The sequence below is a fragment of the Pelodiscus sinensis genome, chromosome 14 (genome assembly GCF_049634645.1).
Source record: "Pelodiscus sinensis isolate JC-2024 chromosome 14, ASM4963464v1, whole genome shotgun sequence".
Taxonomy (NCBI): domain Eukaryota; kingdom Metazoa; phylum Chordata; order Testudines; family Trionychidae; genus Pelodiscus; species Pelodiscus sinensis.
Window position 1 is genome coordinate 7,026,048 of NC_134724.1, and position 19,877 is coordinate 7,045,924.

At 50.2% G+C, this 19,877-nt stretch overlaps 1 protein-coding gene across 2 annotated transcripts in view; it reads left to right on the forward strand.

Moving 5' to 3' along the window:
- Positions 1-19,877, forward strand: part of PCSK6 (proprotein convertase subtilisin/kexin type 6) — a 153,425-nt gene that overhangs the window by 129,448 nt on the left and 4,100 nt on the right. Inside the window, exons 15-20 of one of the 2 annotated variants that reach the window (XM_075896922.1) lie at positions 221-323; positions 4,192-4,388; positions 7,090-7,177; positions 12,166-12,269; positions 16,282-16,411; positions 19,727-19,839. In XM_075896922.1, the coding sequence (XP_075753037.1) occupies positions 221-323; positions 4,192-4,388; positions 7,090-7,177; positions 12,166-12,269; positions 16,282-16,411; positions 19,727-19,839 (735 nt within the window). Of the gene's footprint in view, positions 1-220; positions 324-4,191; positions 4,389-7,089; positions 7,178-12,162; positions 12,270-16,281; positions 16,412-19,726; positions 19,840-19,877 lie in introns of both variants that reach the window. The other variant, XM_075896921.1, reaches the window with a different exon arrangement.

Below are 19,877 nucleotides of genomic sequence, written 5' to 3' on the forward strand. Positions count from 1 at the left end.
TACCGATTGAAATGGCCCGTCTGTGCCAAGAGTCCATGTTGATTTTAAAATTCTCCAAGTAGCAGGGCCAAATCCATCCCATTTTATCTTTCTGCAGAGCCCAATCCATCAGTAGAGTTTCTCAGCAGCACGTACATTTACCCACATGGGACTGGGACATAAACACAGGTAGGACAGGCCTGTAGCTATTTATTTCCGCAGAAATCTCTCTCTTTTTCAGGTCCATGTCATCCTGAATGTGGTAACAAAGGCTGCGATGGTCCTAATGCAGATCAGTGCTGGAACTGCGTCCATTATAGTCTTGGAAATGGTAAAACTGGCAGGTACTGTTGTTGTTCATGTGCATGACAAGCAGTGGCCCCTTTGTGCTGAGAGCTGAGCGTGCTCATGATGAGAGACCGTCCCTGCCCAAATAGTCTGCCATCTAAACAGATAAAGAATGTTAGTGCGGGAGCATGACCGAGACACAGAGACAGTCAATTGCCTGAGGTCTCACGTGGAGTTTGTAACAAAGCTGGAACTTGAACCTTGTCCCCCTGCATCCTAGCTGAGTGCAACAACCACCTGGGCATTGTTTCATTCTGAAGTTAATGCTCTAGTTCACTAAAATATCAGCCGAAACAGAAGCCCGCTACTGATCTGTTAATAGAATGACAAGCCAGCTGCCTGGAGTGGGGGTGTGGGGGAAGGATGGTCTTGTGATGGAGGCAGAGCAGCAGGGCTTAGGAGATCTGGCATTTCTTTCTGCTTCTGCCACCGGTGACCTTGGGCAAGTCATTTAATCCTTCCCAGCACCACCTGTCAAAGGAGAATGATGGTACTTCCCAGCCTTCTGGGGGGTTGCTAACGTTTTGATGCTGCTCTGATCTTGCGATGGAACTGGAAAACAAAATGCAGCGCAGATTGCTGGTTACTGAAATGTCTTTCCATCTGACTAGTGTTTGAGGGCTTACGTAGCATGTTACATCTAATTATTATAACATCCTTTGGGTGCATGCTTGGCTGAATGAACTGTCTCACATAGACTAGATTCTACAGTGAATTTGGCATGAATTGGCAACCAATCTGCTAGGGACAGAATGGGCACAGAAAGAGCTACTATTTCACCCTTCATGGGCCCCTCCAGAGCAGGAAAGAGGTACCCCAGGCAGGGCCAACTAGAGAAGCACACTCTGGCACTTCTTTCCTGAGCTCTGCCTGTCTTATGGATAAATGGAGGACTTCCTCCCACCAGGCTGTTGATTGTTGATCTGGCTCTCAGATTCCTGTGACAGTGTACTTTTAAGTGACAGAGAAAGGGAGAGTGATGAGATTCCGGCTCTAAACTGGGACATGGGCAGCATAAGGAAGATACGAGGTATGATTTGCAAAAGTCCTTAGGGGTATGTCTACACTACCCCGCTAGTTCGAACTAGCGGGGTAATATAGGCATACCGCACTTGCAAATGAAGCCCGGGATTTGAATTTCCCGGGCTTCATTTGCATAAGCCGAACTAGCTACTCCGTGCCACGTGTAGCCGCACGGCACGGGGTTCGAACGAGCCGGGATTTAAAAATGGCGGCGCCCGGCTTATGCAAATGAAGCCCGGGAAATTCAAATCCCGGGCTTCATTTGCAAGTGCGGTATCCCTACATTACCCTCCTAGTTCGAATTAGGAGGGTAGTGTAGACATACCCCAGGTGACTTAGAAGTCTTGGTCCCATTTTCAAAAGGCACTGAGGGCTAATTCCCCTTGACTTCCCAGGAGACTTTGGCCCACCTAAATGAGTTGAAAATGGGGTGTTGGCTCCTAAATCACTTTGGCTCCTTTGAAAGTTTTGTCCGTAGAAATAATTATCACGTCAGTGTGTGTTCACCTTAGGGAAACCGTCGAACCTTTGAATCCCATGCTATTGATGGGAGAGGTTTTACAGCCCATTCCTAACAACTGAAATTCAGTTTAAATCTTGATAAGGAAGAATACAGGTGAGTAGATTGTTTTAAAGGATGAAATGATCTAGTAATTCTGCAAGTGAAAGTACTGATGAGGGCAGCCATTGGGTAGGATGACTGGCGTGCAGACACCACTCCACTGATACAATCAAGAGGGTGCTGGAGTTAATTGCATAAGCAGCATTTCTTTACAGTAAATACCAAATGAGAACCAAGCACTTGCATTGGTAAACACCAGACGTAATGAGCTGAGAATACTGTACCTTTTGCGAACTGGGATGCATGCTCTCTTGCTTTTCAAATGTATAAATGTGCATCTGTTTAATTTATACTTGGTAGTATAATCCTTGGAAGGCAGAATACATCATATTGCCATAACGCCTTGAAGTCCTGACACCTAAATCTTCTCTCGAATTGATTGTCTGGAAGTGCTAACACCTAAATTGCCTCTTAGATTGATTTAGATCTCACATAAAATGATTGCATACTATGAGTGGGTTATGGCAACTTGTATTTTACAAAGCAATCCCACCTGAATATCTAATTCCACAAAGATGATGCTAAAACAGTATCAAATATCCATTTTTTCCCCAAACACCTGTAATTTGGTGGAATCACAGAATGATAGGACTGGAAGGGACCTCAAGCAGCCATCAAGTCCAGTCCCCTGCCCTCATGGCAGGACCAAGGAATGACTCAGCAGAAACAAACACATAGGTGTGATTAGCAAGGGATTTCCTAAACATTAAAGAAAGGAGCAACAAAAATCTCTTTTAACTTGAGATTCAATCTAGTCCTAATATAATTTATATTGCCTTAATGACTAGCAGCCTCAGTCTGGGTATGTCTACACTACCCCCCTAGTTCGAACTAGGGGGGTAATGTATGCATACCGAACTTGCTAATGAAGCCCGGGATTTGAATTTCCCGGGCTTCATTAGCATAAAGCCGGCGCCGCCATTTTTAAAAGCCGGCTAGTGCGAACCCCGTGCCGCGCGGCTACACGCGGCACGGGCTAGATAGTTCGGACTAGCAAGCTATTCCGAACTATCTGTACGCCTCGTGGAACGAGGCGTACAGATAGTTCGGAATGGCTTGTTAGTCCGAACTATCTAGCCCGTGCCGCGTGTAGCCGCGCGGCACGGGGTTCGCACTAGCCGGCTTTTAAAAATGGCGGCGCCGGCTTTATGCTAATGAAGCCCGGGAAATTCAAATCCCGGGCTTCATTAGCAAGTTCGGTATGCATACATTACCCCCCTAGTTCGAACTAGGGGGGTAGTGTAGACATACCCTCTCAGAGCAGGAGCTAGGGTCTGTACAAAGAACCAAAAGATGATCCATGGCAAAGACATGACTCAGTATCAAATAAGGATCATAGAGGGATACAGAGAAGTAGACAGAAGAAAATAAGGAAATAATGCCTGATGCTTTTCCAAAGGCTTTCTTCCATCTCCATCTCCTACAGAGTTTATTTCTAGGCCTTCCCCTGAGCCCCAGGGCAGGAGAAAAGAAAAGCTGAGTTGAGAGTGATGAAATATAGGTGACAGATATCAGACACATACACTCCTGAAAGACACTTAGGGTACGTCTACACTTGTTCCCTAGTTCGATCTAGGGATGCAAATGTAGGCGACCGAAATTGCTAATGAAGCGGGGATTTAAATATCCCGCGCTTCATTAGCATGATCTAACCGGTGCGTTACTCTGCTCAACAGCTGATTCGAACCAGGAAGTGCGCACCGGAATGCGTTAGTTCGAACCAAACCCCTTGGTTCCAATTAATATTTACTCCTCATTTTTTGAGGAGTAACATTAGTTCGAACCAAGGGGTTTGGTTCAAATTAATGCATCCCGGCACACACTTTCTGGCTCGAATCAGCTGTTGAGCAGAGTAACGCGCCAGCGAGATCATGCTAATGAAGAGCGGGATATTTAAATCCCCGCTTCATTAGCAATTTCGGTCGCCTACATTTGCATCCCTAGTTCGAACTAGGGAGTAAGTGTAGATGTACCCTTAGATACCATGATGATGAAGGCGCCATAAGCTATGTAGAATAGAAAGTTTAGCCCCTTGCTTGCTGTCTACTTCTTGGATTTATCACTCTACTTTTTTTTGCCTTACAATGAAATCTCTTTATCGTATGCAGTTGTTGGGCCAATTGGTGTCCTCCACTCTTGTTGACTTCACAGGATGCATTTGGCAGACGTGAGCCCTAAGACATTCGTTATATGTCTGCTTTGTTTAAATTCTTCTCCAGGCTGTGTGTGAGCTCATGCCCTCCTGGGTATTTTGGGGACAACTCAAGTGGGAAATGCCGAAGATGCCAGAAGGGGTGCGAAACCTGTACAGGCAAGGGCCGGAATCAATGTACATCTTGCCGCCGTGGTTTCTATCACCACCAGGAAACACACATGTGTGTGGCGTTGTGTCCAGCTGGGTTTTACTCAGATGAAAGTAAGGATGTGACCCATTTACAGATTGGCGCATGAGAATGTGGGGGGTATTTTATTTCCCCAAGTGAACGTGAATGGAAGAATTTAAGAAATAGAAATGTCAGGGTGGAGGCCATATGATGAGCCCTGGAATCAGCATCTTGCTAGGCAGATCTCCACTGCAGTAAAGTTGTCATTGCTACTAGCAATGAGAACCAGAATGCTGCAGTAATGTGGGACAGAGCAAGAAACAATGCACAGTGCCTCTTCCAAAACTGGACTGATCCTCATTAATAGGCACTTGGTGATAACTCCCCCCCCCCCCCCAATGCTTCACAAGCATGACATCCTAACACTGTAGCACAGTCTTATAATCCCTGTTTTACAAGCACAGGAACTACAAGGCCATGGTCAGAGTCGTTAACTGTCAAGTGTGCCCAGTAAGGTTTTCATTTTGGGGTGCCCGACACCAGACACTTAAAACCTGACTCCAGCAGACTTCAGCCAGAGCAGTGGATACTGAAAAACATCTCCAAAAGTTCCGGCCACACAGCCAATCTGAGGCTGAGCCTGGATGAAATTCTCCCAGCTCCATGCTTAGGGGAGACGGTTAGAAGATGCCTACAATATGTTAAGAACCAAATTTCCATTGAAAGCCAATGAGAGTTAGGGCACTGCAAAATGAGTTGATCTACTGTATGTCGGCATACAGCTGCGGCAGTAAGTACATCATTTGTGTGTGTCTACACTTTGCTCCTGGTGTCGGTGGGCTCCCAGCAGGAGCACTTCTATCGATTGTACTGTGGGGCATTGTGGGAAGGCCCTGAAAGCCAGGAACAGTCGACATAAGCAACACAGTCTCTACATTGACGCTGACACTGCGTCGAGCTAACTACATCAACCTTGGCTCTGCTGCTTGTGGAGATGGAGTTATTAAGCTAGTGTAGTTGGCCTGATATGTTGGCAGGAGCAAAATTTAAATGTAGACCAAGAGTGGGCAATAAGCTGGCTGCTTTCCACGGCTTCCATTGGCCAGGAATGGTGATCTATGGCCAACGGGAGCTGAAGTCGCCCAGACCTGTGGAAGCGCAGGTAAATACAGCAGCAGCCCACCAGGGGTTATCCCTAGTGAACCGGATCCAGCCTATGGGCCAGTTATTGCTCCCCATTGATGTAGACACTTCCTCAATTACATTGACAAAAACAGCCTTGTGTCGACCTAACTCTCGCGCAGACCACATTGAATCACTTAACGTACTTAGATACCTTCGGAAAATGCCACCTTTACTCATTTCAAATGTGGCTGCTGTTCAATATGCATTTTTCTCATTATCCCACCTGTCTTGGTAAGGTGTTTTGCTTTGGATCATTTGTAAGGGAGGGGGCAGAGAAAGAAAAGAAGCAACTGATGCTAGCCACTGGATAGAGAGAAGAGGGGAATTTAAACCAAAGGGATATTTCCTGCAATTCCATTGTAAATGCTCAGAGGGCTTGACAGCCACCACAGTCGGGGCCCAGCGGTGAGGCCAAGGGCAGAAGGAGTGGGGTGGAAGCCAGTCAGTCCTGAGCACCACTTGGGCAATGGAGCTGCCCTCTTCCTGTCCAGCCCTTAAAGCCATGCAAAGCAATGCTACAGAGTCGAAGTAGCAGCAGCGGTAGCCAGGAGCTCTGGACCCCTTTGAAATGCCAAGCCCCGAAGCAATTGCCCCTTTTGCTCCTCGCCCCCTGTCAGTGGGCCTGTAAATGCCACTTCCGCCATCATATTAAAGGTCACCTTTTTATTCTAATGGCTGGAAGTGTCATTCCTCGCCCAGCCCTTCCTGCCAGAACTCGCTTTAGTGCCATTGTTTCTGCAACGACGCAGCCAGAGGCTACATTTTAGTGACCATTTTAGTCTGTGGGTCAAAATAGGAATGCTGGATCCAGCGTGGATCGATATCTGTCTGTACTTCATGTATCCACGAGGCCCCATCAGCACAAAACACCCCACTGAAGCCAATGGGAGCTTTGCCAGAGAGAGGACAGGAGAGCCCAATCCAAGAAAGGCTCCCATTGACTTGAATGAGAGTTGGACTGGGCTCATTGCATGTGTAGGAACCCGCCCCAATATGTGCCGCTGCTGGCCTGTCAAAATGTATGGGGAGATGTTGATATCCATGAGCACATTTTGAACCAGACACATTACAAAACTCTAAGCTCCATTGGCCTACTCAAGTAAGTATTTACTGTGCCCCTGTGGGTTATCCAGACTCTGAACACCACCCATCTCTATGTCCATTTGTAATAGAAAGGGCCCATGTCTGTGAGGAAAATGCTGTTCTGACTCTGTAAACTGATGCCTGCAAATAGCTGCTGAAATACAGGCAGGGCTGGCCACAGTCTTCACCGGGCAATGGCAAGGGGGGAGGCTCAGCTGTGGACCTTCTGGAGAGGAAGGGGCCTTAGGTGGAAGGGGTGAGTTAAGAGCAGCTGCCCTCAGCACCACCTGGACCACACTGTGTTTCCCCCAGCCAGCCCTCAGTGCCACCCAACCATGCTGAGTGGGGCTCCAGTGACAATTTAAAGGGCCAGGAGTTCCGGCCACTGCTACTGCCGCCCTTGTCAGTGGTCCTGGCTGCAGAACTTTTCAACTTGTAAGATCTTTTTTGTGGCTTATGGCTAGCCTGCTGCCTGCATCTCACTGGGCAGATTTCACTGACATGGACTCTTTTTGTTTCCAAAAGGTCAAAAACTCTGTCTTGAATGTCATGAAAGCTGTAAAAAATGTGCTGATGATCCAGTTAAACGTGTTCTCTGCAAGGATGGCTTCAGGTAAAATCCTTTCAAAACGTTTCTCTCCCTGTTGAACACAGGAAAGGGATGTGAAATCTGCACTCTGAAAACTCAAAAAGTGGGATTTAAAAAATAGAATCTCTGTGTTTCAATAACACGGGAAGTGTGACCCAAATTGCAGGAAGCCAGGGAATCCAGAGGTGGGAGCAGTCGTTATGTAACAAAGCTCATCATGGAATTGAAAAGCACTAGGTAAATGCCATCCATTTATGTACAGCATTCATCAATGTAGTGTACCAGTGGCAGATTGCATGTATAGATACCAGCAAGAGAGCCTGCTAAGTAGTAATTGTATTGTTATTTTCATTGGTAAAGAAAAAGTCTCATTTTCCCCTCATTTATCCCATAGAAGTCAATACAAAGCCTCCTACTAATGAAATGAGCTTTGGATCAATGAATGACCTTTAGACGCATGTAAATCTGGAGCAAATCCATATCAGCCAGTGATCTCAGTCTAAGTGAGGCTGCCCCATCCTCCCTGGACACCTGAGCCATCTCTCTGGTTTCCCTGAGGAGAATGAAAGAGATCAGGGATGGAGACAGACAGGCAAGAGTGCCCATGTATGTTAGCTGACCACTGAGAAGGGACTGTTTGGGTTATGTCTTTACATTTTCTGCACACTGAGGGCACATCTATACAGCAGGGCTTACCTCGACATCAGCTACGCAAATTGAGCTACGAAATTGCATCACTTATGTCAAAATAGCTTATTTTGAGTTTTGGTGCTGTCTGCGCAGCACTTATTTCAAAACAGAGCATTCGTCCTCCGACTTCCCTTACTTCTTGTACAATGAGGGTTACAGGAGTCAGAGTAAAAAGTCCTCCAGCTTGACAGTATTTCGACATTATGTCAAAATAACTGCCGGCTGTGTAGACACGGACTATGTTGTTTTGAAATAATGTTGCTGTGTAGATGTAGCCTGAGAATGCTTTGCAATAGAGCTATACCGGCAGAGCTTCCTAGTGTTAGATGTGGCTCATGCCAACAAAGGAGGTTTTCTGTTGGTGGAGTAAACACCATCTTCCATAGGGTTGCCAACCTTCCATAACTGGCCTGGAATCTCCCAGAATCAGCAGCAATTTCCCAATGGCTACTGGAAGCAATCCTGGAGATTTTAACAGGATGTTTTAAGAAAATGATATTAGGTCATGCTGGAGGAAAAACATTTCCTGGGACCACTTGGATCAGAGTGGGCAATGCTAGCTTTCCATGCTGACATTCGTTATGTGGACAGAAGCATTCCGCCGTAGGGTTTTTGCTGGCCTAGCTGTATTGGCTAGTGGTATGGTTTCCCTCCCCTGACCAACACAACTGTGCCATGAACACTTTGTAGTGGAGGTCTGGCCTCAGTCTGCTAACAGGCGTGATGTGATCTGTCATGCTCACGTCACAACTGGTCCAGCCTGTTAAGGCCCATGGGAGTAAGAACTAGGCCTGCTGTCTATGGATGGGCCTATCCCTGCCAGCTGCCAAGCACTCTGTCCCAGTTGAAGCTCACCGGGAGCTCAGCTCCTTGCAGCTCAGGGCCCCTGTATCGACAATCTGTTTTCTGGTTTTTACTGGCTCTTTCATCCCCTTACTGCTGGCTGATGTTATCCCCTGGCTGGGTTTGTTGGTAAGCTGGGGTGGGAGGATATATAAAAAGAAAAAAAAAAGGGCAAAGAAAAATATTTACACTGAATATTATACAACATATGGTTTCCACAGGAGCCTCAGCCAGAACCATTGAAACCTTCCCCAGGTCAGCACGTACCACGCAGCTGCTTTTTCAAAACAAGGGATGTTTACCCAGTGACAGCAGTAATTGGGTTGACCCTATAAATATCTACTTTGAGTGTATTTAAAATTCATATTGTAAATACAAAGGTCCCTTATTTAGGCCTAATTTAAACAGGAAACTTTCACCGGTGATAGCAATATAGCTATACCAAGCTAGCTGTACAGTTATACCGGTACCAAAACACACAGGTGCACTCTTCTTCCCATATGAGTGGCTTTATTTCTTCAGGTAGGTAGGTTACATTTACCCTTCCCAAGTGACATAATCTAACCTGCAAAATGTCAAGGCTTAGGCTAAGTCTACACTGCACCTTTATTGGCTGCAACTTTCCGGCTCTGGGGTGTGAAAGAACACCCCTCCCACACACACACACACACAAGCGCAGCAAGTTACAGTGCTGTAAAGCACCAGTGTAAACAGATTCCTAGCACTGAGAGCATGGTCCCCTTGTGGAGGCAGGCAATGTGGCTGGAGCCAGAAGCAGAAAGACTCTGGCTCCACCTCTTCTCCTCTGGCTCAGCTGTTGGGCCCTTACCTCTCCCCCCTTGGCATTTTAGTGAGGGACATGTGATCATGTGTGTCCTTCCCATACATCGACTTCGGAGATGACATACATTAAAGCAACCCTACGGTGGCTCTAAGTTGCACTAGGCCCATCCCTACAAGGAGGGGAGGTAGAAAGGCAGCTTAGAGTCACCTTTGTCTCCTCTTACCCCCGCCGCACTGGGGCGGAGTTAAGTCCTCCTGAGGACTGAGAGGGAGGGTTCATTTTCAGAAGTGTCTGAGGAAGGCCAAGTGCCACAGTGAAAAAAAATCTCCTCCCAAAAAGCAAATGTTGCTGCCCAATTCAGTCACAAAGCTGTGTGTGGCTCCGAGTGACTTTTTTAACAGCAGAGCTTCACAGAAATAAAAATTGCTAGTGCCAAAAGAGTCTGCCCTCCCTCCGGAAAGGGAAAGGAGAAGCGACTGTCACGTGTAAGCCATACGAAGCTCACTTTCATTGTCCACTGTCCTTTGACGCTGAGAATCCAAATCCTCTCTCCCATTCAAGTGCTCGGGGCCCAATAGATGCATCACCAGTAAGATGCTTTTTCCATTTCTCGCTGTGCTCATTTCTGAAACCCTGTGGGGGTCTCTGTGGGGCTTAGGGTTTTCCAGAACATGACTGGGCTGTAAATTACATTTGGCCTGCGAGTGCAGCAAAGGCTTTTGTTCAGAGGGGTTTGTGTCAAACCACAGGTGGATCTAATTTGGGTCCAGACTCCTTGGAGTTTGGATCTGGATCTGAAATTTCTGGGCTGGCGCCAGAAATACACTTTATATGCTGGACTAACGAAAAGCTCCAGACCAACTTCTACCACGCCCATTGAGTAACCCCGCCCTGCACATGGCTCCCTATTGATTCCAGTCGGCATAAGCACAGTGTCAGAGCTGGTCGTCTCCACATGGTGAGCATGGCTGGCAGGATCTGAACTCGGAGCATTGGCACCTGGGCTGTTTCAAACCACAGTTGCGTTAGGGTCCGTATAATGGCCCCCAAACATGCGCGTGATACAGTTTAGATTGAATCCACTCTACTTAGTGCAGCATCCACAGCTGCTACATCGCCCAACCCATCTTTCCTGGAGGCAGGGCCCTGCTCTGCTCGGCAGAGAGTGAAGCCATGGTACAACTGCACGTCTTCAGTAGGGTTGCCAGATGGTCCCCCAAAGAATACTGGACACGCAGTATTTTGGTCAAGCAAAAAAACCCAAACCAAAACCCCAACACAGGCAAAAAAAAGGGGGGGGAGAGAGTGCAGGATAATAAGTACTGCCTCTCCCAGCCACTCGCCCCGCCCCTTCTGATGGGTCCAGACTGCCGATCGTGGCCCCACCTTCCAGCTTGGACTCCCAGGCTCCCAGCGCCAATTGCGGCCCAACCTGGAAGTCCTCTGTGGCCCAACTCTGGGCGCATCAGAAGCGGGGGGACGGGGCAGTGGGAGGAGTGGCTGGGAGTCCCAGCCACTCCCCCTGCCCCCATTAGGCTTCTGATGTGCCAAGAGCAGGATCGCAGCTCTGCCTTCCATCTACTCCCCCCGCCCATGCCAGGCTTCCGTCCAGTGCGCAGCCAGAAAAGTCAGAGAATACCGGACATATTGTCTGATTTTTTTTTACCAAACAAAGAGCACAAATACTGGACTGTCCAGTAGAATACCGGACACCTCACAACTCTAGTCAGCCCTCTATCCTTGGAAGATGCAGTGCAGGGGTTGAGGCCCCAAGGTGATCCCCGTACTCGTACGAGAGAGCAGCCGGCACCCTGGGACTGCTGGGATGTGTAACTGCTGAGTCCTACTGCAGCCCTCAGGAATTAGGGTGCACAAATCCAAAGGAATTCCGGCCACTCTTCATAATCAAACCGTACTGAGGGCATAGTTCTTAACAGGCCCTCCTGTGGCAGCCTTCAGGTCACTTATGCCAAAGGACTGGCTCGTGGTAGCGTGGCCAGGATCAGAGGAGCATCACTGGGGCTTGTCACTGAAAGCCCCTGGTGTACACCCCGACTTGCATTCCAAGCCCGCAGCCAGGGACTTGGGCCCACGAAGCTTTTCTGAGCTGGCCGAGATCGGCTCGGCCCAGCAGAGAAGAGGGGCTGGTGTTCTGGATTTATGCCTGGCCCCAGAGGCTGCTCTAAGCAACGTCAGCTGGCCAGGCAAGTCTGGCTCTCCCTGAGCCTGAGCTTCTTGGAAGCAGCTGCCACAGGGATCTCCTGGCTGGATCGGAGTGTTAACAATCCACGTCTGGCCCTTTCCCAGAACATCGTCCCAAACACACAAGAAGAAAGTGGCAGTTTGTAAATTCTGCACTCTCCTGTCCCCGAATCCCTTGCATGGGGTCCTGGCAGCCTATTGCAGATGGGGGTGCAGGAAAACCCAGGTCATGTTCCCTGCATCAGAGTGGGGAGGGGCTGGTGCAAAAGCAACTGATGGTGCCACGTAAGGATCCTGTGGAGATTGGCTCGGCTGGGTTTACTTTGCATGGAGAGGGAGGTCCAAAGCCGTCCCGGTGCAGGAGAGGTTTGGGCCCCAGGTTGGCCGGGGCTTACATAGAGGCTACAATTAACCCACTCTACGGCAAAATCGCTGGGGGTTGTGAGAGTATTTGCATGTTTTGGTAACACTTTCTCCCCTGCTTTTCCAGCAGCCCGTTGGGGGCAGACTGTACCCCTGCATGCCAGCCAGGCCTGTACTTCAGCAAAGAGAGCCGGAAATGCGAGAGGTGCCACGCGAGCTGCCAGACGTGTGTCGGTACGTTCTTCACCTGCAAGCGGTCCCCAGCAGCGGGGGTCTCAGACCCAGCCCTCTGCGCCTACGCCTTGCGCTCGCTGCTCTGTTGCGCCACAGGGAGTGGGCTTGAGGCCTTGTTGCCGTGGTGGGCAACCTGCGGCCCATCGGGGCTCCGTGTGTGGCCCGCGACATTGCTGCCCATGCGCAGGGGTTGCCAGATTCCGCTGGTTTTGGTTTGCCGTTTTTTCCCTGTCGGTATTATTAATGTGACACGCACATATAGCAAGTGCAGGTGAGGTGAGGTGCCTGCTGGTTGCACACATGGACTGTGAGAGCCGTGTGCTCCCGCTGTAACCAATCAGCGCTGCTACGGTTCAGTCAGCGCCCCCCGCAAATTCTAGGGATGCAAGCGCAGTGAGCAAAACTGCCCTATCCCAGGAGACAACCTTGCGGCCCACTGAGATGGAGGAGGGCCACTCATGCCGTCCCCTCACTAGCCTACGTTGCCCACCGCTGCCTTATTGCCCTTTCAAGGTGCACTTTGAGCCAGCTTTGCTGGATGGATCAATGCAAAAATTAACCAAGCTGCTTGTGGAAGGAAAAGAAACGTGGCATGGACTCAGGGAGTGTCACTCCCCATGCAAAACCCGGCCCAGAAAAGGGAAAGCTTCCCAACATGCTGCTTTTCCATGGGGCTCGCAGCTGCCAGACTGTAACAGATCTGGTCCTTTTCAGTCGGGTTGTTAGAGTTTCGCAACTGGGGAATTCTCTCCAGGTTTGCTACAGAAAGTCAGCCTTGTTTTTTTTCTGCCCTCACCATCTGCATCTCTTCAGATCCCTGCAGCAACTTGGAAGAGCACGCCCTCTCCCAGCCCTGCACCCCTTGCCCCAGCCGTGCTCCTATTCTGGGAGCAGTGAGGCGGCTACAGAGGGCCTTTTCGCTGGTCTTACCCTCCCAAGCACAGCCTTCTTAAGACACTACAATTCCCAAGTCGCCGCTTCCTCTGGCTTTGCTGAGCAGAACTGTTGTGTAGGGGCTACAACTCAGGCCTGAGGTTGCATCCGGAGGGATGCTGGAGTAACCATCCCTTATTCTGGTTACTCTGGGAAGGAGTAGGGCAGGCCCATTGATTTCCCACACGCTGCAGGTAACCAGCCTAGCAGGAATGAAGCCTTGGATCGGCTGGCCTCAATTTGTCACAGATGGAGCCTTTCCTGCAAACGCTGGCTGACCAATGACAGCCCAGCAAAGCAGGAAGCTGGCTAATTTTGATTTTGTACCTACCCGGCTGGCACCCAGTGCTATCCCTAACTAATCTTTTCTGGGGTATTCTGGAAAAGGTTCAGGAAAGGGCACCAAACTGATTAGGGCTGCTATATGAAATGAAACAGCTACCATATGAAGAGAGATTAAAAAGACTGGGACTTTTCAGCTTAGAAAAGAGAAGACGAAGGGGATATCTGACAGAGGTCTATAAAATCATGACAGGTATGGAGAAAGTAAAAAGGAAAAGTGATTTACTTGTTCCCACAACATACGAAGTAGGGGTCCCCAAATGAAATTAATAGGTAGCAGATTTAAAACAAACAAAAGGGAAGTTTTTCTTCGTGAAGTACACAGCCAACCTGTGGAACTCCTTGCCAGAGGATGTTGAGAAGATCAGGACTTTAGCAGGGGTCAAGAAAGAACTAGATACATTTATGGAGGTTAGGTTCATCAGTGGCCATTAACCAGGATGGGTAGGGATGGTTTCCCTAGCCTCTGATTGTAAGAGGCTGGAAATGGATGACAGGAGAGGGATCACTTGATGGTTGCCTGTTCCGTTCACTCCCTCTGGGGCATCTGGTATTGGCCACTGTCAGAAGACAGGGCACTGAGCTAGATGGACCTTTGGTCTGACCCAGTGTGGCCCTTCTTGTGTTCTTATGTAACTTAACTTTGTGACTCCTATCACATGCTGCAAATCAAGGAGTGTCCCAGAACACTGAGAGAGCTCATGTGGCACCAATGTATTCCCAGCAGCTCCCAGGGCAGCTTTGGCTTATTCTTAGGAGCATTATGTTCTGCAATCATTCCAAATTAAACAAATACCCATCTCCCTTCGTTCACGCTCTGTCATCACCCACATTTTCATAATAGATTTTCTGGACAGCTCTGATTTCCATCAATTTTTTTGAAGCTATTCTGCCTTCTCTTTTAAATTCTTGCCTTTGCGGTTTGTGACGGTCCAACCACTTTGCATTGTTAACTTTTCCATTTATCCTCTGAAGAGTCCCAACTCTGAGGATAATGTGATCCCTAGACAATTCATATTCACTGGCTTGAATCTCATTTATCATACATGGTTAATTTCCTAAAATTGAGTCCAAAATATTCATTTATCTTGCTGGGTAAGTGTGATGGGGAACCGACTTTTGCTCTCTTAAGAAAATTACACCCTTTCTCATTCTTATTCCTGTCAGCGAAAATACAGTTCACCACATCCATTCGTCTAGCCTTTTCTTGTTTCCCTTGTTTGCATGATCATTTCTGAATCTGCTTTTGCAACGTGCATCGAAGGCCTTTAATAATGGTGTTTTAACCATTGCAGTGTCCTGCACTAGATCGAGCATATCTGTGCTGTGGAGAAGCAAAGTCTGTCTCTTTTCATTGCTCTCCCTAGCATCCCTTCTATTCACATAGGCCACCTCAGCTGTACATGGTCATTAGAAAAGGGAGAGGGTGGAGTGCCTACATGGGAAGGGAAGGGAGCACGAGACAGAGAGACCCTCCGTGGGGAAGGGGGGAGCTGTAGCAGAGATATGAAGGGAGAGGCATTGTGGGGAAGGTGTTTTCTCAGCACTGTGAGCAGCAGCGTGAGGTAGGGCTGGGGATCAGAAAAGGAGCCGGCAGAACAACGCTACGAACCTCAGAGCTCGAGTGTTCACCGAGCACCCGTGGAAAGTAGCCCTAAATCACCGAATGTCGGTCCGCTTCACAATGTCCATGTTTTCACCGTGTCAGAAGACATGGCCGAGGTCAGCGACCCTGTGCAGCAGACACCAGTCACGCTTGTTGGCTGCCTCTCTTGCCCAGCTGGGTGCATCCTCCAGTGGGTAAGAGTGGGTGGGGCTCTGTTCCCAAAGGTCCATGCGCCATGCAGCATCTGCTGCCTGAGGGATGCCAGTAGGGCCAAGCGGCCTTTGTGCGTGGCATCTGCTTGGTCAAACGCCACCAGGTGGCAGCAAAGAGAAAGGACTGGGGAGTGGGCCTCAGCAGTGGCCTGCCCTCTCCGTGGGCTGCAGCTGGGGCTCCACCTGTGGCCCGCTGACCCCGCCTGTCTGCCCACGTGCCTCATGCGCACGAGGACACCGGAGCCCCGCACTTCCTCCTCCCCGTCTCTCCCAGCACTCTCAGAGCGCGCAAATCTCCCCAAAGGCATGTTGGGGAGGGAGACAGACAATGGGTCCGTGGGCCACAGTGGAGCCCCAGTGGGCCGTGGGCAGCCCATGGGCCACCGGTTGCCCACCACTCAGCTGGGTTCTCGGTAAAATTGCCCAAGGTGCAGATTTTCCTGTTGGATTTTCCTGTCGTTTTCTCACGGCTCGGGACCTCCCCATGCGCACAAAGCGCTGGCCATGTAGGGGGCCGAGCTGGCCTGGTGCTGCGTCTTGGTCTCTCCGCCTGGGGCATCCAGTGGGGACAAACACTGTCTGACCGTCAGCACAGATGAGCGGTTGTGGGTGCTCGAGGATTGATCAGGGCATGTGCTCCTAAAAATGTCAGGCTCACCTCCGAACACTGCCAATCACCTGGGCCTGTCGGCATCTCTCCTTTCTAACCAAGCCGTTGGGTGAGCTGGGCCCTCGCTGGGCTTAGTCCCCCTGGCAGGCAGCTTGTTTGTTCTACCACAGTCCTCTGGAACAGAGCAGACTGCTGTATATGTACCCTCCCGGGTGTCACTGGCTCCCATCCGACACAGGCATCTTACCACAGTGCCCTATTGGTCTTTGGAGCAGTCTATAATATTTCACTTCCCCTTGTTCTCCCCAGGGCCAGGCAAAGAGGCCTGTATACAATGTGCCAAACATTTCCACCTGCACGAGTGGCGATGTGTCCCTGCTTGCAGCCAGGGGTTTTACCCTGAGGAGGTGCCAGGTCTGCCTTCTAAAGTCTGCACCAGGTACGGGAACCTCTTGAGCCCTTTCCCTTTGAAGTTAGCATGAGGAATTGCACAGGGATCCGTTCTTAATAGCTGGCGGAGCCATCGGCAGTCAGAGAGGGGCTGCTGAGAGTGTGTGTCATGGGGAACAAAGATAAAAATCCTGAAAAACGGCAGGCAGAGGGTGTTGCTTACTAGACCGACTAAAGTGGTCAAACAAGCCCTGAGCTTTTCCCACGCTGGAGCTGATTTTACACTAGTGAAAAGTGTCAGCGTGGGGCATCCTTAGAGAGCAAACGCCTTGGGGGGCATCATATTGTTCTGCTTGTGCAGCACCTGGCCGGTGGAACCCCAGTCAATGACTAGGCCTGAGAGGGGCTACAATGGTACAGAGAACAAATGAACATAAGAAGTCTTGCCTCAGGGCCAGGGGGGGCTGGGTTCTAAACCCACCCCAAGACTTGGGCTCATAGGCACCACCGTGGTTTGCTGACAGGGCTAGATTGTGAAAGGGGCTTCTGGGGCTACACCCCATAAATAAAGCCCCTGGCTGGAGGTGGGGAGGCAGATCCATGCGCTGCTGTTCCCCGTCCTCCTTCAGGCTGGAGCTGTGGCCAGTGAAGTGGTGGGGGGTGGTGCCTACAAGCACAGGGAAGCGCAGTATCACCTGTTCCCCTACCACCAAATGAGAGCTGTGTTGGGTAAGTACCCCAATCCCCTGCCCCCTCCTTTACCTTCCCTCTTGGACCCCATAGCCCCACCCACCAGTCTACTCCTGCACCCTACCTCCTTCCCAGACCCCGCACCTCCACCCCCAGCCTGCACCCTGCCTCCTTCCCAGACCCCGCACCTCCACCCCCAGCCTGCACCCTGCCTCCTTCCCAGACCCCGCACCTCCACCCCCAGCCTGCACCCTGCCTCCTTCCCAGACCCCGCACCTCCACCCCCAGCCTGCACCCTGCCTCCTTCCCAGACCCTGCACCTCCACCCCCAGCCTGCACCCTGCCTCCTTCCCAGACCCCGCACCTCCACCCCCAGCCTGCACCCTGCCTCCTTCCCAGACCCTGCACCTCCACCCCCAGCCTGCACCCTGCCTCCTTCCCAGACCCCGCACCTCCACCCCCAGCCTGCACCCTGCCTCCTTCCCAGACTCTGCACCTCCACCCCCAGCCTGCACCCTACCTCCTTCCCAGACCCCGCACCTCCACCCCCAGCCTGCACCCTGCCTCCTTCCCAGACCCTGCACCTCCACCCCCAGCCTGCACCCTGCCTCCTTCCCAGACCCTGCACCTCCACCCCCAGCCTGCACCCTGCCTCCTTCCCAGACCCCGCACCTCCACCCCCAGCCTGCACCCTGCCTCCTTCCCAGACCCTGCACCTCCACCTCCAGCCTGCACCCTGCCTCCTTCCCAGACCCCGCACCTCCACCCCCAGCCTGCACCCTGCCTCCTTCCCAGACCCCGCACCTCCACCCCCAGCCTGCACCCTGCCTCCTTCCCAGACCCCGCACCTCCACCTCCAGCCTGCACCCTGCCTCCTTCCCAGACCCCGCACCTCCACCCCCAGCCTGCTCCCTGGCAACCCCCTCCCTCACACAAACCCCTAACTTTTAGCCCTATCCCAAAGTGTGCGGGGGGGAGGGGGAGGGCCCACAAAATCTACCAATCCTGGGTCCCAAGAAGAGTTAATCCAGCCCTGCTTGCTGCACTGTCCTTCAAGGCAGATGCTAAACCCTTATGGCTGGGATGAACATTAATACTTCTCCAGTGCCCTTTAAAAAGGGTAACTCCAGTATTCAGAAAACAGGGGCTGGCGCCTGGAGGTATATTGAGCATCAACTGACTGCTCCATTTGCCTTCATAGGCAGTTCTCTGGCAGTGTGTCGCTCATTCCTTTCCAAAGCAGTGAGGTGATTTGGGCAGGAGAGGCTCTGTAAGAAACAACATTCCAGTCCTTTCTCAAACATAAGTGTTTTTAACAAAAGAGGAGACTCGCAGGAATTTCCCCTAATTATATTAAAGAAATAAATGTTGTTATTTAATAGAACACAATGTTCTAATTTCTCCAGGCAGTAACCCAGTCAGATTCCTTCCTTTCTGGAGGTTTCATCAGCACATCTACATACTGTCTCCTTTAGATAGGAGGAATGCTTGATGTAACTTCTTTATTTTCTGCCTCATCACCTTCAGCTTGAACTCTCTGTAGTTTACCGCTACCTGCCTTTCTTAAAAAAAAAACAACCCACAGAATAAAAACATTATGCACTGAAAACATGTTGCATTTACTTATTCCTGGACAGAAATCTGTGTTAAACTGGAGATCACGCATTGTTAATTTAGAAATCCTGGAGATGTGGGAATTGTCCCCCGAAACAAGCATTACTGGTCCTGGCATCTCTACAGGGCAGAGTAAAGCTTGTTTAGGAGACTTAACTGCATTCTGCAATTTCAACATGACTGGATTTCTTTTACGTTTAACCTCTGAATTTCCTGGGTCTGGAGTAATTACAACATTCCTGTGAGGTTTTTAACCCTAAAATTCCTGATATAAGTTCTCCAAGGTAATGGTTTTGTCTGTGAGTATTAAAAATAGCTTCATTTCTAATCTTTTTGTTCAGAAGATGAAGAAGGCGGGAAATGGCTGGGACCCACCAAGCCCAGTTTCCATAGGCCATCAGAGTATGGCAACTTTTTAATCACTACTGACCGGAAACAAATGTGAAATGGAGGTGAAAGTCTCCTGAACACTGTCACCAGTTCAGTAAGGACTTCAGCTCTTCATCGTTCAAGTTTTCCAAAGAGAAAGGGCCTAGTTCAGTCTAGTCGTAAGTGGGTTCCAATCCATTCTCCTCAGTGCCCTACGGCTGAATTTGCCCTCAGTTCTGAGAGGTGTCTTGTAGGGATGTGAATGGTTAACCGGTTAACCAGTAAGCATCACCCTTACCGATTACGGTCAACTGGTTAGCTAGAGCAGCCCTACACATCCACCCAGGACCGGCTCCAGCCCTGCAGGGCCCACTGTGGGTGTGGGGCACTCCCACCCAGCCCCCATCCGAAGTGGGCCCGGCCTAGCGCATCATGGGGAGGGACGCCCTAGCCTGGCTGGAGCAGCCCCCTCTCCATGGTGGGCCAGGATTGGTTGGAGCATCCCCTAGCTGTGATGGGGCGGGGGGCGGGGGAATGCTCCAGCCTGCCTGCCCACCCCCGTTTAATCGGTTAATCCACTAAACATAAGATTTAAGTGGCTGACAGATTAACTGGGATTTTCCATCCCTCGTCTCTAGACAAATGGTTGCGGAGCTGAGAGAAAATATTTGTGCGCTTGTCTCTTTGTCAGATGTGATGACAACTGTTCAGCCTGTGAAGGCTCCAGGGACAACTGCATCAAGTGTAAGGAAGGTTTCACTCTTCACGTCGGCTCGTGCGTGACAAACGTATCCTGCCTGGAAGGTACGTAACAAGAGGGTAAATATCTGTAATACCGACCC